The sequence below is a fragment of the Triplophysa dalaica genome, chromosome 19 (assembly GCF_015846415.1).
Source record: "Triplophysa dalaica isolate WHDGS20190420 chromosome 19, ASM1584641v1, whole genome shotgun sequence".
NCBI lineage: Eukaryota > Metazoa > Chordata > Actinopteri > Cypriniformes > Nemacheilidae > Triplophysa > Triplophysa dalaica.
Window position 1 is genome coordinate 10,059,205 of NC_079560.1, and position 25,306 is coordinate 10,084,510.

Genomic DNA, 25,306 nt, shown 5'->3' on the forward strand with positions numbered 1-25,306 from the left:
ATGGAGGGATGGAGCCAGAATACCTCTTTAAGAAGTGCCCATGACTATGAATTTACGGCAGCCACAATCCTCCCTAATGTCTAAATAATGAATGTGTCCTTCAGTTCAATTCCCTCTGCGGCTTTACACCTCATTCTTCAACCTACTCTCTCTCTCTGCCCTTCTTTTGTCCTATCATGCCTTTCTGAATTATTCCACCTCACTTATTTCCTTTTGTCTTTCTTTATTGAAATCATCCTCTGATCCGACTTGGTATTGTCATTCGTGTCAAACAAAACCTGCTGTACAATATTTGTCATGAATAGAAATACTGGCTATTAACTTTGAATTAAATTATAGTAGTCTCTAAATTTGAGTATAAATTTAAGGAAAACTAAGGCAAAATGAAACAAACAGCAAAACTTACAGATGTAGGATGTGGGTAGGTGCCATAGGGAGGTGGAGGGCTGTCTTGTTTGGTCATTGAGGTCATGTGATCAGCATCCTCATGGTCACTCTCACTCCAGTAGTCTGAGAAAAACGCAGCCACGATCCATTAAGTACAACTCAATTTTGACAGACACACAAAAATCATGGCCCATTTATTTGGCCACATATATTGTATAATGACACATACACCCGTGGAAAAAAATTACAGACCACTTCAATTTTTTAAAAGTTTTTCTGAATGTACTGAATGTAGGTAAAATAATCATTTTTGTTTAACTTCTTACAATATTTCTACCAAATTTCAAATAAAAATATTGAGGTTGGATTTTGTTGCAATTCAACAGACAAAATAACATCTAGAAATGCTGATTAAAAGAAAGTTTGACAAAAATATTATACTGACCACTTATATCCTACACTGCTTTGTTCTTTTAACTTTAGTTCAAATCAACATTTTCTCCCTATTTATTTATTTATTTTGGAAGATAGGAAAGTAATAGGCAGGAAAATGTTCCGTCAAGCTGGTGACTATAATAAAATGAACCCCCTACAACTCACGCAGTCAGGGGTTACGCTTAAAATTGAAATGTCTGATACACACATAGCATGTTATTCTTCATATGCATATATTTATAGCACCTGCAGAAAAGGCCACACAAATTCATAGCAGGAGAATAATTGATATGACAAGTTTAGCGAGGCATGAAGGCATCTTCTCACCATGATCCTGTCGAATCCTTTTCTGCTCCGTGTGAGCCGTCGCTGCCATGTTCAGTCGACTGAGCCACCTGCGAGCATGCGTGAAAAAAGTAACAGAGGTAACTTTTGGAGCTCCTTACATGACTGAAAAACGCAGCTCAAAGTTAAAAGAGCTGTGTGGGAATCACTAGCTTTGATCAGCTCAGGTAACATGAAATGATCAAATAAGCATGTGTGCTTGCAAAATTTTTGAGGGACTGATGTTTACATTATTCCTTGAAACCTTTTTTTACTTATAGGCATGTTTTAGTGTCACTGTCCCACTGGCAACACCAAAATAAATTTTCTTGAAATTTCAAAAATGATTATTTTCACACAGGTTTCCTGAGATGCATATTCGACACAAATAGGAAAGAGTATTTTACAATAAATGATAAAATATGAAATTCAGCTTCAAAGTTTATTTTTGGTCTTACCTATTCATATCATCCACATTGTCTGCAGCAAAGTAAAAGCTCTTGATTTTAGGATGGCACGCCTTAAAAGCACTGCAAAAAATGAGATACTCTATCAAAACATGCCAATCTCCGATCTCTAAGTTTCACCAAAATGGCCAAACTTTGTTACTATTTCTGTTTAATACTCACAACTTTTTGCGACATTCATTGGCTTGGTCAATGTTAAACTCAGGTAGGCTGACAAACCCCTCGGCCTTCTCATCCTGACAAGCAACACAGCAATGACAGATGCATTATGGGTAAACTGTAATAAAGAGGTTACCTTAAAATGTGTAATTGAACTTTTTGCTGTAGTTCTTCACCTCTTCATTGATGTACCAGTATAAACAGGCATCTTTCAGCACGACCCAGTACTTCTTCCATTTCTGGGAAAAGTAGCTTTTCGCATCTTTCTTCTTCCAGAGCCAGCCCTCACAGTCACCCTGACCCAAGTCCCTGCAGGAGATTCGCCGCTTACTGATGGACGGCAGGGAACCAGCTGAGATGGTAAGCACACGCATAAGGAGGCAGGATGGTATCAAAACAGCAAAGACTTTGTCATTTAGCCATATATTGAGTGATGAATGTATTAAAATCACACAAAACATGTACCTCTTAATTTAACTTTCTTTGACCGAGAGAGAATGGATGATCGATCGAATGTCTGAAAAACAGTAAATTGAGATATGAAAAATGTATTCTTCCAAAACTATAAAAAATAAACTAACAGCTATAACTATTTTTCTAGATGAAGTACACTTACAAGATAGACAGAAGAGGTTTCTGATGTGGGCGTGGCCAAAGAATCCTGTTGCAGCATATCCATCTGAAGGGCAGGGACCAGGGCGTAATGGGAGGGGCTACTACCTTTGTCATTCTTCCTTCTACTACGCCTACTGCTGCTACGGCATCCTGTGTGGTACTCTTCTGACCCCGCCTTGTCTTCACTGACATATCGCATCAGGGAATTTTCTGTTAATAAAAGTGTGGGAATATGTAACCACGAAAGACGATAAGCACGTTTTTGATGTGATGTATCTTTAAAAGTGCAAACGATTCAGTTTTGATTCTACTTTCCTGAATAATGCAATGGGTAAAGTTGAAATCGAATTATTCAAAGCTCTCATGATGAAAGGATAAAGCAGGAGAATATTGGGTTGCATATGTACAAATTGAATATAAATACTGCCTGCATGTCTAAAGAAAGCATTTTGTCTGCTCCCACGCCTTTAGCAACTGAGACTGGTATTAGCCAATGAGAAGCCATCATTTTGGCAAACTCTATGTCAGAGTTACCATGGTAATCCAAAACCCATAAATCCAAAAATCTCAAACAAAGAGCCAAGAGATGCTGGCAAACAGATACAAGTACAAAGCGAGGTAAACAGATGACATAGGTGACAAGGCGATGAAATGAAATCACTGGTTGGAGATTAAAGAATTGAGAATTTGTCAAAGCTGAAGTGATGAAATAATTCAGCTTCAGATAAACTAAAGGAAGAGAGATCAAAACAACAGCCCACTCTCTCTCTCGCCCACCCACACACAAACACACACACCTCTTCTGATCTCTTTCTTCAGCTTGGCTGGCTCCTCATAGTCTCCCACCCAGTTATACTCCACAGGCATGGAAATAGGCCTCAGTCGTCCTAGTAGACAAACACAGAGAGATCTAATGAAATCAAATAAGACATTACAGCATAGTAGGACATAAAAAAAAGAAACCATGTGGAATTGTAATGTTTTTCGTTTTGTCAATACACTTTTACAGTGAACTCAATTAAGATTATTTTGCACCCAATCTGTACCAAAGCATTGCTAAATAAAAAAGCAGACATAAGAAAATCCTTTTAGATTTTACTGATCCCTTTTCACAAGAATGTTCTATCTTTTTATAATACAAAAGGCAAAACTGACTGAGATCAGCATTAATACAAACTTTATAATTTAAGGAATGTATAAAGTATTTCAAAGCTTGTACCGTATGTGGGTGTGCTGTCTCTACGAACGGGTGGGGGACCTTGATTCTGATCATACTCGTAACAGTAGAGGACCGCATCCTCGTCCAAAACGGGAAAATGCCGCCGGCATTCCTGATCCAGGAAGGAGTTGGGCGACTCGGTACCTTTAGCAGCATGCTGGTTATTGCCAGCCAAATTCGCCACGTCTTCTCTGCAATGATAAGAGCAATATTTATTAACCCACTAATACGCAGGAGAAGTCCATGTCCATGCAAGTTTTTTACTCAGCCTTATGTCACTCTTAACCTATATGGCTTTCTTTCATTTGCATAACATAAATAATATATTTTGAAGAACAACATTGGACCCCATTGACTTCCATGGTATGGACACAAAACCATTGACATTTCTCAAAATATCTCCTTTTAAATTATACAGGTTTTGAATGTCATGTGGGTGAATAAATGATGACTTAATTTTTATTTTTGGATGAACTATCCTTGGGGTATCCGGGAAAAGTTATGTGAGCATTGTTTAATATTTGGGTTATGGGTTGTTCAAATAACCAACGTTAAGAATGATTACTGTACATTTAATACTAAACATGACGTTTCTTATCATTAATATTTCATAAAAAATTTTGTTTTTGTCTTGTATTCCTGTCTTCTGTAAATATTGTACCTGGGTGTATATGGCTCATCTGGTGGAGGGGGAATGTAGAGATCCTGAAGGGCACAGCTGTCCCGTCTGGATGGGGTGCTGAGGGTACTGGAGTGCGTGGCCACGCTGCTGCTGGGGCTTGGAGGGATGATGGGCTAAAACCAGGCAAAATCCCTCAAATATCAGACCACTTGTCATTTCACTGCATGTTAACATACACGTCCGTTTTAATGCATTCACTTCGGTAGTTTAATTTATAGAGCAGCTGGTTTGGGTCCAAAGACTAACCAATCGATCAAAATAGCATAAAGTTAACTTCGTACAACAAAAAACTGGTCCAAGAACGCATCTGGCACTCAAACACAGTACCACAAAAACTATGCGTGATCTTGAAAAAAGTGCAAAAAAAATCTTTCTTGAAAATGCAAAGATATTTCACATCCAGGCACCCACATAGATATATTTTGATATTTAAAAAGCCTTTATTTACAGGGCTACATGCTAAAAACACCAACGCTTATCGACCTTAACAGGCCTTCATCGGGGTGTCCTTTTTAAATTTCAAAATATCTATGCGAGTGCCTGGATGTGGAATATCTTTTCATTTTGGGGGAATAATCCACTTTTTCAAAGCATAAAGTTAACATTGCACAGTAAAGAATCGAAATCAACATTCCACATTGTACTATAAGGTCACAGCAAAGCCTTCCGATGTGCCAGAGCTTCAGAGAAGGAGATTTGGAAAGGATGGATAAGCACCAGATTAGAGTTTTAAAAAAAAGATGAAAGTAAAAAGGGAGGTTGGTGGGTGGGGGAAGACTGGAGCTGAGATTTGCCATGCAATTTTGTTGGTCAAAGCCCCAAGGCTTGGGGGAGGGGGTTTAATGCTGCTAAAAAAAGAATGCATAAAGATTGCGAGACTATTGCCACAGCGTATCATCAATTAATACGCATCGCTTATGCTGCACATAGGCACCTGCAGGGCCAGGGGCTTCCATCTCATGTTCTTCAGTAAGGCAGGGGCTGATGTAAGAGTGCTCTGGGGTCGTTTCTTCAGCGTGAGGGTCACGCCTGCTGGATTGCTACGTAAGGAGTTCACCAGGTTCTTAAGCTGCCAGCCCACCTACATGAGTCATATACAGAACACCTGTGTTAACAGTCCCATAACATTACCGGACTAGATTTGAAGATAATGACATTGCATGTTAAGTGCATAATCAGAAGGCATTCACACTGCATGTGACCATTATTTTTTAAGGTTTGAATGTGATGAACTTGTCATCAACTATTTTTTACATAGAAACTGAATCTTATAGACACATAGTGGACAAGAAGTATTACTAATGTACGTCACATTAAAAATTCTCATATGTCAAGTTGAAGGGGATAGTTCACCCAAAAATGAAAATTCTGTCATTTTGTGTGGACACGAAAGCAATAGGTAAAGCATTTTTCTAAACATTTTGTTCTGCACAAGAAAGAAAGTTTTACAGGTTTGAAATGACAAGAGGGGGAGACGACCGAATTTTCAATATTGGGTGGACTGTCCCTTTAAAGCTGAAATTCATCATTTGTGTCTCTGAATAGCCTACATAAAAACTAAACACCTAAGAAAAGTAAGGATAAATTAAATAAACATATACACCCACCACTGTCTGATGATTTACTTGTATGACCTCATCACCGGCATGAATTTTTTTACAGCGGTCAGCAAGCGACTGAGAGAGAGAAAGAGAGAGAAATACCCTTTTGTTTAACACTTGGAAAAACACACTCACTTCCCAGAATTACTTGTGATACAAGTGTCAAACCGGCAGCTGATTCACCTAAAACATGTCACATATTGTATTTATATTTATATTGCAATAGTGAAAATGACGACTTACTCCCTCTGTGGTGCCCGTGATGACATGTAGGCCATCATAGGTTGACTTGATGTACATGCCCTGTGGCAAGGAGAAAAAACTTTTATAGCCATGGCTTGCAAATAAAGGACACACAGCGAGAAAAAGAAGTGTGCTGGCATACATGTACAGTAAGCACAAATCCTCATTGACATGTAGTTTTGAAAAGGAGAAATGCAGGGAGATGAGGAGGGGGAGTGGGCCGTGTTTATTTTTATCTCAGACATTGAAAGTGCCAAATGTGCCTATATGTATTTATGGAAAATAAGGGCCTCTTACTCACACCAACACAGCTACAGAATTCATCATTAAGCGTATGATGCGAGATGGGGGTGTGAATGGGTCAGTGCTTTAAAAATAATTTTTGTACTTAGTATTTTTGTCTTGTTTTCCAGTAAAAATATGTAGACACCCTTTAGACATAAGACTTGATTTTAGAGAACACATTATGTATATTAACGTTAGCAAATTGTTTTTGCTTTGCTTTAAATTAGGTCTGTCAAACAATTAATTGTGATAAAAGTTTGTGTTTACATAATATAATATAGTGTACTTTGCATATTTATTTTGTATTTATAAACACATATACAAACACGTAGATATTTAGGAAATATTAACATGTATTAATTTATATCTATCAATAATTTAAATGATATACCATATGACTTTTTCCTTAAATATATGCAAGTATGTGTATGTCTTTAGAATGCAAAATTAATATGCACAGTAGACAGACATACATAATGTAAACACAAACTTTTATTCCGGATGCGATTACTGTTAGACATCCCTTACTTAAATATCAGTGGATTTTGATATATGCTTAAAACAAGAAAAACAGTTTTACGGTTCTATTGAACCATCTAAAATATAAGAATACTGTAAATGCAACATAAACATTGGTTTTTATTTGGTTAAAGATTTGATGGTCATTATTGACTTTTTATGTTACTTATTTGGTTGTGGATATTATATGTTTAATTATGACAGCATGAAGACTGAAAAATGAAAAAGAAGAAAAAAAAACCTGCTAATACCCACCAATCCCTCAGTGGACCTTATGTTGTCCAGCTGCACCACTTCCAGATGGGCTGCCTGGGACACCATGGGGTCCGAAGAGAGAGAAATGATGTGGTCACACACTCCTGACAGTGTCTTACACTAAGAGAAAGAGACGGTTGGAAACCCAGTGAGAAAGTCATTTCTGAGTTAGCTCATCTTATATAACTTCAGGGGGCCTTTTGAATTTCTGTGGGGGAACAAACATATTTATCACTTTCCTACCAAAACCTAACACTGAGAAGAGTATGATATTCTATTTACCGAATGATTCATGGCTTTGCTAAACATGCATTTGCCTAGCCCTACAAACCTACATAGTGTAGCACATTACCTTTAAAATGTCACAGCTACCCCCAGCCACACAGCATTACCATGTTTCTAACATCCTGATCAATAAAGGAGGCTCAGTAAAAGTTCAGCTGAAGTTTCTAGCAGGTGAAGCTACTCAATATGCTGATCTTCTCATTACATGTTCATTTCGTAAACACCATCTGCGCTGAGACCGAACCTCGCCAGGGCGCACCACGTTGGATAGGCGGATAATCTTACAGCATCATTTTCTGGGACCCTGCTATTTTCTTTGAAATTTTCCGTCTAATTATGGTTCTCTCTCAGTCTGGTGCTTGTGATCTAATCGATGAAGGTGTTCTTGGTGTTATAAACAAAAGTCTGTCACTCTCGGATGAAATGTGTCCCTGTCATGGTATTTATAGCAGAAAGGCAGCTGTACTCTGACTGACAACACAGCATGGGAAAAACTCAAATGCTAACCACCTATATGTCTCTTTTGCAGTTTCACACTCCTCACACAAACACTCCGTCTTCCATTCTCTCTCCACTTTTTATTTTTGAAGGAGCTAGATCAGAAAAGTTTTACGTAAATGGTTGTGTAAGAATCTAAATGTTATTCTTACCACATGCAGTATCTTATTTTCAGTCTCAAAGACTGTGCCGTCCTAAACACAAAAAGAAAAATGACATTTTAATGATCACTTTCTCATTTTTAAGCACTAATGATCCCATTACTGAAAATGTGGGTAACACTTCATTATAAATTTCATTAACAACATGAACAAACATTACATTTACTGAAGAAAACATTTTCTCATTCAGTATTTTCAGATTTCAACATTACTTTCCATTAATAATATCTAAACTTCTATCTGTGAAACAAAACTGCTATTGAGGCGTGTTTTCAAAAAAACGTTATCTTATTGCAAATTGTTTTTCCTTTTAAGCATAACATTTTATTCTATTTACAGTAAACTTAACTCTAAAAGTCCCTGTGCAACAATGCATTTCTAATAAATGTATTTCAATTAAATTCCCAAAGAAAGAAAATGTTTTTGCCACATTATACAATGCCTAACAATTCATTTGTTATGTGCATTTCAATAGTTACAAACGCCTTGAATTCATGCATAATCGCAGTCCTTCCGAAACCATTGATGTCCAAATTCACTGTTTTTCAGGAAATGGAAAAAACCCTGTACTTGAAATACTGAAATACTGTCTTATTGGCTACAAGGCTACGTCTTATTGGTTAGACATTTGCAAAAGCGAATGACAAACATAAAGGGTGATTCATAATAATAATTTATTTGAAAGAATAGCACAAAATTGAGATACAAGGTTTCAGAAGGACAGCAGCGATAAATAACTTTTCTACTTTTCTATCATTCTACAAAGTTTGTTAATGACACATAAATGCACGTTATCATTAAATGATCCCCCGATATGAGCTATGAACACATTACATCATTCTGCTCTAATGGGAAAACTCAGCTTCACGACATGTCCGATGGGAAACTGAATGTCGCCTGTAGGTTACAGGGAAAGAAGATTTGTTTGCTGCTGCTGAGTCTTGCACCTATCTGAAATAGCCAAAGGCAGCAGACAGCTGAGGAGGAGATGAGTCATCCTCCTACACCGAACCTGGTGCAATGCTTTCTCTTCCTCCTCTCATCTGCCCATTTCCTCTCCATCTCTATGCTAACTGCTAGTCTGATTCGCAGCAACCGGTGGGTGAAGGAGTTCGAAAAGCTTGACTGGTCACACTTGACTAATATGAAGCGATTGGGAATCTCCCTCCATATGAAACCTACACACTGCTTAAAGCAAAAAACGGTAATGAAGAAGAGAGGCCAACTTTAAACAAAGGTTGAACGTGTAATGCAGAATACGATATGTGTGGCATTTCCACGCTTGTGCGTGTTCCACAGCAAATATCATTAATGCTTGCTTCTAAAGCTTTACAAAATCTTTATTACATACATTCTAGGTCGTTTCTCACACTTGGGACAGTCTGTCCTTGCCCTCAATGGCCAATGCAAAAGCAGCACTATTTCAATCCAGGACAGCCTCCTTAAAAGAACCTTCTGCCCTAGAAACATTATCCTGCTTTCCAAGCACATCCTTGGTTTCAGACCTACAGTGCTAAAATATGGCGTAATATCACTGTGGGTTAAAAAAATCTTGAAACTTTGCATTTATATGGAATTTTCGTTGAACTATTCACTCATCTTCCTGGCACTGTATATTATTTGTACTTGAGCGTCTGGTTTCAAAAATACTTTCTATATAAATCCATATGGACTACAATTAAGATAGTTTGTGGTGCCTTTAGACATTCTTATACAATCTCAGTCACCCATCTCCCTTTTTGTTTCATAGATGAAAACAAATACAAAGTGATGAATGTCAGCAAACAAAAAAAGTGTTATGTAATAGATAAGTGTTTGTGTCCATACCTGCTGAACTATTGTGGTGAGCTCTAGACACAGCTGAATGACATTATTCCTAGTCATGGAGTAATCTGCTACGGCAGCAAACGGAGACCTGATGAAGAAGTAACACCTGCCATTAACCATTAGATCACTTCTAATCACAACCACATTGTGTGTCCCTCCTCAGGCCTCCACCATTGGACCTGAACTGTGTCTAATTCAGGAGATGCAGTACAGTCACGGTGAAGAATAAGAGCAGGAAGAAGGTGACCTGAGAAGGACGTGGAGATGGAAGAGAGATGAACGACAATAGAGAGAGACAGAGATAGCTGAGAGCGAGAGGAGAGTGCTGAAGAGAGAGTGAATTTCTTGGGCCAATGCACTAATTCACAGAGGCTTGTGAGCCAAGTGCCACATACATGCATTCAGACATCACTATCTATAGTCTTTATTCAATGCAGCTAGTGTACGGTTTTATTTTGTGGTCATTTTGTCTGTTTATTTCTTTTCCTTTCCAATAAAAATATGTGACCCTGCCTATGAAAGCCCTGCAAATGTAATTTTTCTGCAAGTTACTGTTTTCTACATAAAATCATTATGTGAAGAATAGAGATGCACCTGATAAATATCAGCAAATAGTTGATATCAGCTGATAAAAGCAATTTTTCAGACTAGTTTAAAAACAGCCATGGTCAGGACCGATAAATCCAGTCAAATAAAAAGATGACAGGAAAATGCAATGAATTTGTGCTCTCTATAGAAAATGTAAAGTCATATCACCAGTTTGATGTTCAATATCAATAGTCATTATATGAATAAAAAAAATCGGAAAATTAAGAATCAGCAGATATCACTCGAATATCGGTGGAGAAATTTAGTATCGGTGCATATAGTAAAGAACAGTCAGTGAAAATATAATTTTGATATCTTTAATATTGATGGAGTCAATGTCAACGACTGAAATCATAATGAAATTAATAGTTTATATAGCTTAAATCGGTAACATATGTAAATATGCATAAAACAAGACACATGCTTGAAATAAATTCAAGAATCTTAAAATATTATTTATTAAAATAATGTTTATGCTTAATACAAATGTACATAAGAATTGCGGAGCTGTCATGATGTCATCATGGAACATGTGCAACAAATGTCACAAGATTCATGACTAGTTGACGGACCGAATTGTCGAATAGGCGATTTCCACAGGCGATTGGTCGCTTTTCCAAACGTGTCTTGTACCCTTGAAAGTAACTGCAAGAAGGGGACACCGCGTGAACGTTTGTCTCAGAAAAGGGAAAAACCGTGTTGTTTTTAATACCGCATTCATTCTGTAGGATTTAAACGGCTATGTTTTTCAAAAACAGCTGCAGAACTTGCACTTCAAAGGATCTGCCCTTCTATAGCTGATGACCAGAAATATTCCACGGACACAGCATCAGATTTATTGCTCCCTGGAATTATGACCATGTTTGGAACTCTCTGCCCTGCACTAACAAGGAGGCGTGGCCAAGCGAGAGCTTCATTCGATGCGGGAATTAATGCAAGGTCCCGCGCACTTGAGCGGTAAACACATGCGTCGAGCAAACATGCTGGCCGCTTTCAGGGCCGATATAGCCTACTCAGAAACAGAGAAGAGTTACGTAAGCTTTTTACTCATCTTTTGTTTGTCAGCTGATTGCTCATGGGTGTTGCATATGGAAATCAGCATGATTGTGACATCTGTGGCCTCTTGCATGACCTCACTGATGAATTTAACACAATAGAGCCTTTTATCAGTGATGAGTGGTCATGTGTACGCAGAGACGATGGAACGGTGGTACTGAGGATGCTTTGACTAGGCTTTGTGTTTGTTTTTACATGAATATATACAGCAGCATTGTTCAATGTTTGGGAATTTCTGTGTATTTTGAGGTTTACTTTGATGGTGGGGGGTGTGGTGTGTTTGTTCTAAGCAGATAAAGTGACAAGTAATGTCTTTTTTGTCCTAATCAGAGACTGGATATTTTGTCTATCGGTTTCTATTTCTGAGGTGTTGTGCCTGATAGCCCCGCCCACTGTGAAATCTCATTGGTCCAAAACCCAACTCATTGCAAGACTAACCTATCTAGCCAAGCCAGCAGGCCCTTGGCGGCAGCAATGAGGTCCACTACGGAAGTCAGAAAGTCGTTAGGAAGTTTTCGGGTGGCTCTGCCATCATAGTGACCTCCCCTTCGCCGACCCGTTATGAAGTTCTGCAGGTTCTTGGCTGATGCATTCAGCTTATGGGTCAGGGTCTTCAGGTTCTCTGTTTCAAGTCCATAGTTCTGAACAAGAAAGAAAAAAATGAAACAAAAGAGAAAGATTTAGTTACGAAAGTGAGGAAGGAATATTTTTATAGAAAAGGTAAGGTATGTGAAGGTATGTAAAGCGACTACTGGGAAGAGAGGCTGAAAGAGGTTTAAATAATAGACGGTGAGAGTGTAAAAGTGGAGGAGAAAGGGGTCACGCAAGAGTCACGCAATCTGCTCAGGTTTTTATGACACAAAACACATTTAACACACCGATATGCTCTGAGGAAAACTGACAAAGAACTCTTCTAGAAAGATATACAGTATGTTATGCAACACAGAGGTACCATAACGAATAAAATCTAAAAATAAATAAGTGGGGTCCAAAGGTTTCAGAATACTAGTGACATTTCTTTTATTTTGCACTCTTTTATTCTAAAGTAAAAATAATCCTATTGTATTACCAACAAAGTTTACATTAATAACAGAATTTCTTTCAGAATGTTTGCTTTAATGTGCTCCACAAGATTGTGCAAATCCTTCGATGTTTTTCCAACATTATTTGAAAATTTCCAAAAGAGGGTATGCATCAGTGTAAGCAAAAGATCTGATCTTATGTTGAAACATGTTTATTTTATTAGTTACCTAGAAAAAGCAAAATCTATATTCTATTAAAAAATTGTACGTGTAAAAAATTGCTTTACTATTTCAATTGATTATCTTATAAAGTTAATTTGATTTTTAACTGTATATGAAAATTATATAAATATCAAAAATTATATAAATAAAATAAAACAATAATAGGGCTGGCAAACAATTATTCATGAATATTTGCTTGCAGAAAAAATGTTTGTTTTAACAAAAGATATGTCTGTGTACTGTGCATATTAATTTTGACAGATGTATACATATTTAGGAAATATTAAATGTATTTATGTTTAGGAATTATTAAATGTTTTCATATTTACCAATAATTAAAAAATGAATTCATTTTATATTTTTTATTTGTTCCTAAATATATGCAAGTATTTGTACAAGTGTTTATAAATACAAAATGAATATGGACAATACACAGACATATCGTCACCTTGGAATTATAAGGTTCTTATAATCTTCTTGAGCTTGAAAGTTTTTGCATTTCATATAGCAAAAATGATATGAGGAACAAATCTCTTTTATAAATGAAAAAAGACAGAGACCCTAAATGTATTACAAATGTACAATTTCAACATTTTCTGAAATTTGTAAATGGGGATTTTGGGAACAGGTCAAACGCATCTAAAATTATAAGGTTCTATCTGCAAAATATTCATTAAAGCAAAACAAACTATTTAATTAAAACTTTTGTTAAAATAGGAAATTGGTGCATAATAATATGTAAAAAAATTACATTTACATGGATTTTATGACTATTATTTAATATTTTAGGATGCTTTTTCTTGTTCAAGTTAAGCATAAAAGGCAGTGCTAATTGTTGTATCGATGATTTATCTACAGAAGGTGGGACAGATCAAATTTCTTTTTAGAGATGAGTTTGGCTGAAAAAACATAATAATGTTTATTGTTGTAATCAAGACTCTTAACGTCGTCGATTATTTGGCATGAACTGCATTATGATAGTCTCTGTAAACCCAGGTATTGGGATGTTAGCGCTGCTGGCTAGAGTTGCGTCAATACATATAAAAAAATTCTCCTCAACAAAACAAAAACTGTCGTTTGAGCTGCTCTCGTTGACAAGAGTATCAGTAAAACAGTCAACTTTGCGGTTTCTTTTAAACATTGTTTTGTGTTGCACTGTTTCCTCAGATATTCCCCTCTGATTGAGGAGTCTGTCACATGACAAAGAAAGCTTATTCTGATTGGTCCTCTTGTGTACATTCAAAGTGCTGATTGGCTTTAGCCGATAGAACCTTACAGCGCCAAATTATACATTTAAATTGTTTGTCACACTCAAAAAAAAATTCAAACAGGCTCCATCAATCAGGCCTCTGTCAACCCGGAACAATGAGGGGAGTCTTACTAAACACGTCTTCAAGCTATTCTACTGCTAAAAAGGTTGTCCCTGAGCCAATGGATTCAACTGAACATCTTTTCCATGGACCCAAAGGGCTTAGTACACATGTACACTATTCAGCACCCTTTCCCAAAACGCCTCACTGCACATATAGTAAAAGCCGGGAGGGGTCTGTCAAGAGGACCAGCATGAGGGAAAGATGAGTAATCATATTTAATGCAGCAGGGCCCCATGTTGGACAACCCCAGCCACGTATTACATAAGAGGCTTTGAGGCACTAGCTGGGCTTAAGCAAATGACATAACAAATGGTGAGAACAAAGCTATGAATACGGGGGCCAGTTTGCTTGCGCACAAGCTATCGTGCAGCCCCACATTCTGCCTCCTTTTCATACATTCTTCCGTCATCCTCTGAGAACTACTGTGTTCCCTCTCTCACTCTGTGCCTCGCTCTCCCTCTGTGCCTTTATCTCCTGTCTTAATTTGTAATCCTTCTCTCCCCCCAAATGCTGCCAGTTTTCTTCCCACTCTGCCCACACATTCTTTCAGTCATTCCACCTCTCTTTCCCTATTTCTGCGTCGTCGGCCTTACTTCTCTGTCTGACAGCAGGAAATGGATGGATAATCCGTGGGATTTTCCGGGATTTTAAGTGTTCGTTTTGGCTAATAATAAATGCACGAAACGCTATCACCATAAACATACAAACAGCATGGGGAAAACACATCAAGTGTTTTGAGAATAAGGGTAATATATTTAAGGTCCAGTTTGTAATTTTTTTGAAGATCTATTGACAGAAATGTATATACATGAAGTGTATAACATAATAAAGTGTTATGTTTTTTTATGTTCGGCAAAGAAGCGAAAACATGACAACATCATAGTTCTGTGTCAGCCTCCATAGTGCTTGCAAAGGGAGGGATGGAGTGAGCCGCTGGTTGCAATTGACACTTCGCAGAACTCCGCCCCCCTTCGTTCATGTTGCTATGTCGGACAAGCTTTTCTGTATTTTTCAGTGTAAATTTGGGCACTCTCTGGGGAAATAGTGAAGAATTTCTGGCAAAATGACACGCTGTTTCAGATAGAAAGGTCTGCAATATGCCTTTGTGGGATACATTCAGGATTTTAGATAACTGTAACAATAATTATACAGATATTTTCATCCACACCAGCAGACGATAATGTTACGTTAATTCTAAACTCTTGCGATGCAGTAGGGTACTACAACTGTCACACAAAATGGACGTATACAGTAGCTAACTGAAATGTGGTGTATTAAGTGTTTATATTTACTCTGAGATTTGTAGTTTTGACAATTTTAGAGAGAAATACTTTGGGCAGAGTTTTGATCAGCCCTAATCCTTCTTTGTGTAAACGAAAAAAACCTTTTAAATATTAGTTCAGTACAAAAAAGAATAACAGTCTTTATGACTTCATTGCTGAAAACGTCTTTCCTTTAATGTCACTACAAATGCAGTTTTATGATGGCTGAAGGTGCACTCATCACAGGGAAGCAAAGTGTAAGAAAATATGTAAGAAATATATCAATAAGTATTATATTCCGCCTTAAAACACCACTTCCCAAACCCTTCCTTCTGTGATTAATACATTGCATGATTCCAAAAATATCGTGTCTTGTATCTGTATTCATATAATTGTGATGTAAACTCAATTCTCCTTTATTAAGTTATGACTTAATTATCGTTTATCGCTATAGTGTGACGTCCAATAAAACTGGGTATATATCTCTCTGTTTACTGTAACAATTATTAAAAAGCATTTTTTCCTATTAATTACCAAAGCATTACGTCCAAATTTTTTTGTCAGACTGGTTTGTTTGTCGGATAAATATATGTATGACAAATGGTGGTCAGTCACAGGGCCACATAATATCGGCGTCATGATTGGTCAGATCGCCTGTCAATCAAACGGTATGCAAAGGGTACATTTCAACCTCACCAAAAGACGGCTCTTAATTTCATACGTTGGAACTTTAATGGAATAACTGAGAAAAAGGGGCGCCTCAATTATAATGACCAAATGTGGCTAAGTGCACAGTGACTTGTGCAACAACACTTTAGACAAATTACTTTATTACAAAGCTGTTATAAATATTAAATAATTGTTCAACTTGCATTTAAAGGTATGACTAACACGGTTGAAAACATTATAGGCAACATGCTTCTGTCTATTCTAAAAATTGTTATACACTGTAAAAAATGACCGTGAGATTTACAGAAAAACTTTGTAAAATCCCTACAGAAAAGAACTGTAAACCCAAAAACATATATTTTTTGTTTAATTCACAGGGAACTTTTGTAAACTTTTAAACAGATTTTTTTGTTATATTTACAACAACTATGTGTGATTATAATCAAATGTATTTGTTAAAATACAAATATTGGTATTAAAAACATAGAAATACTGTAATACTCAAAACAAAATAATTTAGTTTATTTGACATGCACATATTGTAAAAAGTAAAGTCAGTTGTTCTTAAAAATACAAATAAAGTATGTAAGTCACTTAACAAGTGTATGATGTACTTTTAACATGATTGATGTAACAATGCAAATTGAGGTAGTAAAAATGTTTTCACAATAAATTCTGTATATATATATATATATATATATATATATAGTCAGCAATTATAATAACATTGCTTTTATAATTCAGTAATTTGTAGCATATTGTAGAGTGTAAATTACAATTATTGATATGCAAAGTAATACTGTTCAGTCCTAATCCTTGTATTTCGTATGTTTCTTTTGGTCTTTAAACTACCTTTCTAACTTTAATGTAATACTTAGACTACTGGTGTTCTATAGGCCTATTGATAAAATAAAAGTAATACTTTGAGCATTGTGTCACTATCACAGGCTAAACAACCAAACAGTGCCTTCACTAACATCGCTTTATGATTTATTTGTAGCCTACTGTATTTAAAGGGTATGTGTATAATAATTGAGGCCTGTGTAACACTTCTGTTTAGTCCTAACATAATCCTTGTATGCTTTATGTTTCTTTTAGTCTTTAAATTTGAATGTAATACTTAGACTACTGGTTTTCTGTTTTTAATAATTATTTGAGCATTGTTTTGCCTCCTCTAACCACAGACTTGTCTTTTCTCATTGTGCACTGAGTCTGCCTAATTTTTAATTTCATAGTGCGCAGATAAACTCGTCTCTGATTGGATAATGACGTGAGGCGCGGGAGACGCACGAGCTCTTCGTTCACTGCTGCGGTTGACGTCAATAACGAGCGAGCAAGAGTAGCTTATAACTGAGGCAGAAGTCTTCGGAACATTTATTTAATTTTAAAAGTTTTTTGTACAAATCTACAATTTTAAGTTTCTAGAGGGTCTGCTGCTGTTCCATCGGAAAATTTGAAGTTAGCACGGTAAGCGTCACATGTAATGCTGAAAGCGCATGGTGTAAGCTAGCACCAGTCGATATTTAAGACCAGTAGCTAGCTAAATCAATGCGTGATAACTTCGTTCAGCTGAAAAGCACAGGAAAACACTTGAAATGATCGCTTGTGTCTTTTGTAAAAAGAAATTGTATACATTAAAAGGCTATGTACTACATTGCAGAGTGCATAGGAATGAGCCCCGTTGTCTTTTTAAATGTGTTGGCACCAACTGTAGTCAAACGTTTACCACTTATTCAGCTTTCAAGGGCCATTTTTATCGTGTGCACAATGTACCGCAAGCTGCTCCTATAGCTGTTGTTGCGGATTTAAAATGCGCAGTTTCATTATGTGCCCGCCATTTTCACACGGTGAAAGAGCTAGTGTCTCACTTAAATGATCATATTGGAGAGGGCAGGTCTGTATCATGTCCAGTAAGTGGTTGTAAGCACGTGTTTACAAAAAAGTCGTCATTTACTTCTCACATGTGTAGGAAGCATAAAGCGTGCTCCCCAGATGGTATCGATAACATGTACAGGGAAACTCGCCCTCAGCCCCCAGATGTCATTGCCAGTACAGATGATTCAGAAAACGCACATGAAGCCATGCCAACAGCTAGTGCAGCCAGTGATATGCCAGAGAATGAAAGTCAGTCTTATCTCAGAAACATGTGTCTCTTTTACCTTAAACTGCAAGGACAGCTGCTTATTCCTGCCTCTACTATACAGACTATTGTTGAGGAAATGCAAAATGTGCACGAGTTAGGTCGAGCCTATACAATAACTAAAGTAAGTTCTTTTTTAAAAAATGATATGAGCCTATCAGATGAAGCAGTCTCTAAAATATGTGACTGCATTAAAGAGTCAGATTTGTTCTCTGCCTGTCATCAGGGACAATTAAGAACAACATACTCCAGAAATCAGACATTCACAAAACTGTTTAAATACACGGAACCCCAAAAAGTGGCATTGGGAACGGATGAGAACATGACACAAAAATTTGCTTACTACATACCACTGGCACAAACTCTGAAGAGCTTTTTACAGTCACATTTAGGGAGGACTACACAGTCACAGCAGTTTGGAAATCCTGATGTAGAGGTTTTTACGGATATATATGATGGCCAAAATTTCAAATGTCACCAGTTCTTCAATGAAAACCCTGAAAGCCTCAAACTGGTTTTGTACCAAGACTCATTTGAAATTGTGAATCCCCTGGGTTCTGCTAAAAAGACGCACAAAGTTCTTGCAGTCTATCTTTCAGTAGCAAATTTACCCATTCATTTGCGTTCAAATACTGATAATATGTTTTTAGTCTCGTTGTGTGTTGAGAATGACCTAAAGCGTTTTGGAGTAGCCAAAGTTTTCTCAGAGTTGTTGGCAGATCTGAAATCCTTGGAGACGGATGGAATATATGTAGATGGAGAAACAGTAAAAGGAGGTCTTTACTGTATTGCTGGGGATAACTTGGGCTCTCATTTCATAGGTGGGTTTACAGAGAACTTCAGCCGCTCTCAATATTTTTGCAGGTACTGTGAAATCACAAGAAGTGAGTTTGTGGCTGATCCGAATGTCTGTGGTCCTCCACGCACCCCAGAGACATATGACGCAGCTGTTGCTGGTCTCCAGGCTGAAAACATCCAAGGCGTCAGAGGAATAAAGGTAAACTCTATCTTTAATGCCCTTGAGTCTTTTCACGTATCCGAGCCTGGACTCCCGCCCTGTTTAGGTCATGACCTCTTTGAAGGAGTCTTGTCATATGATCTAGCTCTGTACCTGAAGAACTTTATAAAAAAGAAAAAATGGTTCACATACTCACTCTTAAACAGGCGCATCAAACAGTAAAGTACAAAGGATCTGAAGCACTCACAAAGCCATGTGCTGTCAACCCGGACGGAGCCAAGTTATCAGGGCAAGCCATTCAAAACTGGAACCTTTTGAGATTGCTACCAGTTTTGATTGGTGACAAAGTGCAAAACCATGAGGATGAAGTATGGCAGTTAGCTCTCCAGCTAAAAGACATTGTGGATCTTATTTGTGCTCAAAACATTTCCTTGTCTCAGATAGCATATCTTGACATATTGATCCAAGAATATTTGGAGTTGAGAAAGACGTTGTTTCCTGAAATTCAACTAAAACCCAAGCACCACTATTTGCGGCATTATTCGGCACTGATCTTGAAATTTGGTCCATTGATTAGGTTATGGACGCTAAGGTTTGAAAGTAAACACAGTTATTTTAAAAGATGTGCCAGACACTTGAAAAACTTCAAAAACATATGTCAAACTTTGTCAGAGCGTCATCAGATGTATCAGGCATATCTTTTATCTGGGCAAGAATGCAGTAAACTACTGCAAGTGAAGGACAGCTGTGCGTTTTATGCCAGCCTATACAGTAACACTATTAAACATGCAATCAGGGAGTTAGCCTTTTCAGAAAGCAATACCACAGTTACCACAGACATTCAGTACAAGGGCACTGCATATAAAAAAGGAAATTTTCTTGTATACAGAAATGATGAGGATATAGAGTTTGGTGAACTTCTACTCATCTTGATTCATAATGACACATCTGTGTATGTTTTGATGGATATCCACAAAGGCACCTTCCTCTCAGAATACCATCTGTATTCTGTGGCAAAGGACAGTCTTGGGTTACAGTGTATCAACATTAATGAACTGCCCGATTTCTATCCTTTGGTATCATACATTCTTGATGGATACCAAGTCATTCCACTAAAACACAGTATTGTGGCAAAATAGTCCAATTAAAGCTCAATTCTTACTGTAAACAGTTTGACATTAACAAGTGTTACCTGATGCATTTCCCAGCCCTGTCAAGTGTATGTACATTTTTTTTCTCTTCTGTCTGAAGGTGGAATTTTTTTTCTTCAGTGCAAATATGACCGACTCAGGGCGAACCTTCCTAGATGTCGCCATCATGGAAGCCCTACCACAACTTCAAGCAATTAACAAAAACATCCTGGAAGAGCACTTGCAGTCCATTGGAGTAGAGACGTATGATGATCTACGCTTTGTAACGGAGGCTGATTTGATGACAGCATTAAGACCTGTAGAAGCCAGGAAGCTTCTTTCTGTTTGGAAACGGAAATGTAAGTAAAAACACTACTCACGACTATTTAAAATCAAACCCAGACATGGGAATTGTGTAATGTTGTACTGTGTGAATCAAAATGTTATTTTTTTTGTAATTTAAAGACCACACTCCCGAGAACAGCTCAGTATCATCTGTGGAAGCCTCACCTACCCAATCGCTGTCATTTCTCTCTGTCTCACCCCGAAGTTCATTGTCAACCTCCTCCAGCAGCCCAGGACTTGACACACAGTGGGACGACAACTTTGAAATTCCATGGAGTAAATTTCCTGAGGAAGTGATGCAGTCTTTAGAGAGGGGGAAAAGGCCAGGCCCAAAACTAAGGAGGCAAATGGTCCGGATTGTTGTGACTGAGATGATGGAAAAATGCCCTCATGTAGGTAAAAAGCATTCAACGGACGTTGCAACAAAAATGGTGGCAAAATATCCCAATTCTCTCCAAGATGTTATAGAGGGCGATATTGTTGGAACAGGCTACCATTCCCTTGTCAAACAGTTGCAAAACAGAATTGAAAATGTGAGGCGTACTTCAACACCCAAAATAAGAAAAAGAAAACATCAGACTGATGACTCCGACACAGACGAGATCCCATCAGAAGAGAGAGCAGCAATGCAGGACACTTATGGATGCATTAAATGGAATGTAAAATTTCTGCCCCTTGAAGAAACTCAAGAGACCCAGCAGCAAAAGATGGAAAAACTCAAGGAGATGTTCCAACACTCTGATGCCAATCCAGAGGAGGTAAAATGTCTAATGAAGTCCACGTTTTACACACAGCGTCAACTTGTCAACCAAGGAAAAAGTATCAAATGCCTTAGAGAGGAGTGGCCGTTTTGGTTTGATGAACTTGGCATGTCAGTCCACTTCATTGAACTCACTGGGATTGACCTCAAAGAGACATTCACACGAAATTTGGATTTGAAGGGGAAAAGGCTTCTCGACTACATGACCACAGTTTGTGTCAACAAGAGCAAGAAGTTCCTTCAGAATTATGCAAGACTTCAGAGGGTGCGTGGACTGCAGAGTGTCTGCTCAGGTGATGTGATAGAGATGATCCTGCTTCTGCTCAGCTACTTTGATGAGAAGGAGGAGTCCATGTTCTTCCATGTAGAAGAAACATGTCTGGCAGAAGAGGTCCAACTGGAGCAAGTGCCTCTGACACCCGTTGTTATTGTCTGTGGTAAGTCTTCATATCTCTCTTTTTTTAATTGCACGGTTTATAGAATTTGTCATGTGAGTGCAGCGCTTATTAATATAACCTGTTAAATAATTTGCTCATAGGACAGTCCTGCTATTCCTCCACAAGGTACATGCTGAGTCTGGATCGGAACCTTATCAACATAAACATCTCCTCCTTCATTTCTGCATTGTGCCTCATGTTCGGAAGCTACTACTGTTTTAATGTTCATTATCCATCTGAGCTGGCTTCAACTCTGGAGTTTCTTCAAAGGTGAGTAAACATGGCTTACTCATTTCTCAGAACTGGGACCTGGAGTCTGTCTCCAAGGTCCTGGTCTTAATCCGTACCTTAACTAAGTCCGGGACTCTAGACCGAGAGTCAGACCCAGACTAAGAGCCGGTCTCAAGCCCGGTCTTAGTCTGGGTCTGACTCTTGGCCTTGCCTCTGGGTGTGGCCTGAGTCTCCGTCTTGGTCCGGCTCTGACTCTCGGCCGGGCTCAGACGTGTGTGTTTGTGTACTATTTTTGAAAGACGTCTCTTCTGCTCACCAAGGCCTGAATTTGTTATTAAAAATACACAAAAGCTGTAAAATACACAAAAACTGTATTCTGTGTTAAGTAAAGTTGAATTTTGAGCATCACTACTCCAGTCTTTAGTAACATGATCCTTCAGAAATCATTCTAATATGATGGCTTGATGATTTATTATTATCAGTGTTGTGTGTGATACTTTGAATAGAAAATTCAAAAGAACAGTATTTATCTGAAATGGAAAGCTTTTGTAACATTGTGCTTTTTTTATGAAAATAATAAGAGATAAAGAACTTAAAGAAATGTATACATTTATTCAGCAAGGATGCATTAAATTGATCAAGTAACCGTGTAGACATTTATAATGTGGTAAAAGCTTAATAATTCAGATAAATGCTGTTCTTTTGAACAATCCTGAAAAATTTTACACAACTGTTTTCAACTTTGATAATAATAATAGTAATAATAATATATTTTTTGAGCAGCAAATCGGCATATTAGAATGATTTCTGAATGATCATGTGACTACTGAGTAATGGCTACTGAAAATTCAGCTTTGATCACATGAATAAATTCCATTTTAACATATTCAAATAGAAAAGTTCATTTAAATTGTTAAAATATTTCACAATAATACTGTTTTTACTGTTTATATTTGGATTAAATAAATGCAGCCTTGGTGAGCAGAAGAGACTTCTTTCAAAAATAGTACACTTTCCAAATTTTTGACTGGAAGTGTGTATATATTGTTTCTTGACGCTTAAAAAAAAAATGTAATGATCAATTAATCATTAACATGCTTTTATTCTACAGGTGTTTTTTCTCGATAAACCCAGAAAAAGGAACGAAAGTAGAGAATAAGAACTCCAAGCGTCGTCTCAACGTGAACCCTCGAGTCCTCACCCTGATACAGGAACTCTCCGATCACGAGTGGCGTTAAGCCTATATATGGACTCTTTCTGTGGACTCTGACTTTTGTAGAAGAGGTACTGTTAGTTGTAATTGTTTTAAAGTCTTAAAGGTGCACTAATGTTTTCTGATAGAGTCTGCCACCTGCTTGTTTAGTGAAGATGTTCTTGCTTTGCGGTAATGTTCAGATCTAACCTGTAACTTGGCCTGTTGGCATCACCTGATTGTCTACATGGATAAGATTTATGCCATACTGTGTAACATTCCAGACAAGGAGAGTGTGGGGTGGTGTTGTTGTGTGCCTGGCACACAAACTTTGTTCAAAACTTTGTTGGAAATAAATGCATCCAATTGTTTACAAATATTGATGATGACTGTTAAATAAATTTCTCAAGTGAACTTTTCCTCTCTTGTCTTTTCTCAAGATGTATTTGAGATTTATCAAAATAACTTAATTATTAAAACACAAAAATAGAGCATATTATGAATAGATTTTGAATAATATACAGAACATCTCCATTTAAAATGCTAAGTTTTACTGTTGTTTTAGCAGTTAAAATTATTTTTTTGTTTTATATTTCCCTGTTAATTTTATAATTTATTAATGCACAATAAGCAATTATTACATGTATATAAATAGACCATTTCCTGTATTTTTTACAACACAGTTATGTGAAATTAACAAAAAAAATTGTAGACTTAACAGTTTCATAATGTGATTCAGCCGTGATTTTATTCACTGTAAATCAATTTACATATTTTGTCAGTAAAGTTATTTACTGTGCTGCTGTATTTTTTACAGGAATCCTCTGGTAACCACAGCTGCCAGGTTTTTCCTGTAAAAACAACAGTTTTTTTTTTACAGTGTAGGGACTGTTAGATTTGGGAATTCTCACCGATACATCTTTTTGTCATATTTATATCAGTAATAGTAATAACAGTGGCAGTATAATAGTAATATTATTATATAATTACTATTATTAATAGTGGTTTACTATAAATGCTGCATTACACTTCAATAGAGATAAGCTTTACCCTCCATATTGCTGTACAACTCACTTGTCCAAGCTGAGTAATTGCAATATGGTTTCACTGAGAATACAATGTACCTTTGTGTTTGTGTATGTGCTCACCAGCGCACAGAGAAGGTCCACTGCCTCCAGAATGAGCTCCTGGTGGCCGATTCGAGAAACACCCAGATCTTCAAGCTCTTGATGTGTGATTCTCAAAAGCTGTTCCCCACCCACCTTCTCCTGCTCAAAGTTCTTAATGTACTGCTGAAGACAGTCATCCAAACCTTGAAGAAACCAAAAATGAAGACATTATTCAACCTGATAATCGAATGTATCTCCTCAATACATCCTGATACATTTACAGCCTGATTTAGTTATAATATGATTAAATAGGACTAGACAAACACAAAGTAGAGATGACAATTACAGCCTTGTCTACTGACTGAGTGTGTGTATACCACGAATAAAGTTTTTTTGGATAGCAATGAGAGAGTATGAGGGTCTCTTGGCACACAGGCCTCATTTTGCGCACAAGAACTTTGAATCGCTTTGCTGTCATGAGCAGACGTCAGTGGATTTCAAGCACTTTTTGTCACAAATAAGGGACGACCTGTTTGGCAGGAGGTAGACGTTGTCTGGGAAACAAGGGCCTCCCTCGTGCACCCAACCCTTCATCTTTACTGATGCCTCAAAACTCTTTTCTTCTTCCACAGATTCAGCAAACACAAACTCATATAAAAAAAGATCATAGAGAGTCGCAAAGATTTTTACTCATACAACAAATCAAAACATAATCTAGCAAAAGAAAGTCGACTGAAACAATAACCAATTCTTGAAATTAGGATCACGGCAGGCCCATGAACAAAATCCAGCACCTGACAGCACATTTGCTTTAGCATTTCCCTCAGCACTATTTTCTCAGTCCTTCTTC

At 37.3% G+C, this 25,306-nt stretch overlaps 2 protein-coding genes across 8 annotated transcripts in view; one reads left to right on the forward strand and one right to left on the reverse strand.

The window, feature by feature from the left end:
* cnksr2b (connector enhancer of kinase suppressor of Ras 2b) overlaps positions 1-25,306 on the reverse strand; it is a 36,252-nt gene that overhangs the window by 5,551 nt on the left and 5,395 nt on the right. Inside the window, exons 2-19 of one of the 4 annotated variants that reach the window (XM_056730813.1) lie at positions 24,496-24,659; positions 12,045-12,247; positions 9,963-10,050; positions 8,127-8,168; positions 7,192-7,311; positions 6,133-6,192; positions 5,896-5,964; positions 5,223-5,369; positions 4,268-4,401; positions 3,607-3,797; positions 3,185-3,274; positions 2,389-2,597; positions 2,238-2,289; positions 1,949-2,124; positions 1,776-1,849; positions 1,605-1,676; positions 1,150-1,217; positions 407-510 (exon numbers count right to left, since the gene is read on the reverse strand). In XM_056730813.1, coding sequence (XP_056586791.1) covers positions 407-510; positions 1,150-1,217; positions 1,605-1,676; positions 1,776-1,849; positions 1,949-2,124; positions 2,238-2,289; positions 2,389-2,597; positions 3,185-3,274; positions 3,607-3,797; positions 4,268-4,401; positions 5,223-5,369; positions 5,896-5,964; positions 6,133-6,192; positions 7,192-7,311; positions 8,127-8,168; positions 9,963-10,050; positions 12,045-12,247; positions 24,496-24,659 — 2,063 coding nt within the window. Of the gene's footprint in view, positions 1-406; positions 511-1,149; positions 1,218-1,604; positions 1,677-1,775; positions 1,850-1,948; positions 2,125-2,237; positions 2,290-2,388; positions 2,598-3,184; positions 3,275-3,606; positions 3,798-4,267; positions 4,402-5,222; positions 5,370-5,895; positions 5,965-6,132; positions 6,193-7,191; positions 7,312-8,126; positions 8,169-9,962; positions 10,069-12,044; positions 12,248-24,471; positions 24,660-25,306 lie in introns of all 4 variants that reach the window. The other 3 variants (XM_056730811.1, XM_056730810.1, XM_056730809.1) reach the window with 3 other exon arrangements.
* Positions 16,880-23,695, forward strand: LOC130407680 (uncharacterized). Of its 4 annotated transcripts, none has more exons than XM_056730807.1 (6): positions 16,880-17,621; positions 19,159-19,291; positions 20,504-20,741; positions 20,848-21,924; positions 22,026-22,194; positions 23,267-23,695. In XM_056730807.1, the coding sequence occupies exons 3-6, from the start codon at positions 20,531-20,533 to the stop codon at positions 23,391-23,393; spliced, it is 1,584 nt and encodes a 527-aa protein (XP_056586785.1). In that variant the 5' UTR covers positions 16,880-17,621; positions 19,159-19,291; positions 20,504-20,530; the 3' UTR covers positions 23,394-23,695. The 4 variants fall into 4 exon arrangements, with proteins under 4 accessions (XP_056586785.1, XP_056586786.1, XP_056586783.1 ...); XM_056730808.1 differs by having other exon boundaries at positions 20,524-20,741; XM_056730805.1 differs by having other exon boundaries at positions 16,880-19,291.

Excerpts from the sequence above, each read along its gene's own strand:
- LOC130407680 (XM_056730805.1), top strand. The coding sequence starts at position 17,750 with ATGATCGCTTGTGTCTTTTGTAAAAAGAAATTGTATACATTAAAAGGC. Across the intron at positions 20,742-20,847 it reads TTCTGTTTGGAAACGGAAAT|ACCACACTCCCGAGAACAGC; the intron begins GTAAGTAAAAAC and ends TGTAATTTAAAG. Across the intron at positions 22,195-23,266 it reads ACTCTGGAGTTTCTTCAAAG|GTGTTTTTTCTCGATAAACC; the intron begins GTGAGTAAACAT and ends TTTATTCTACAG.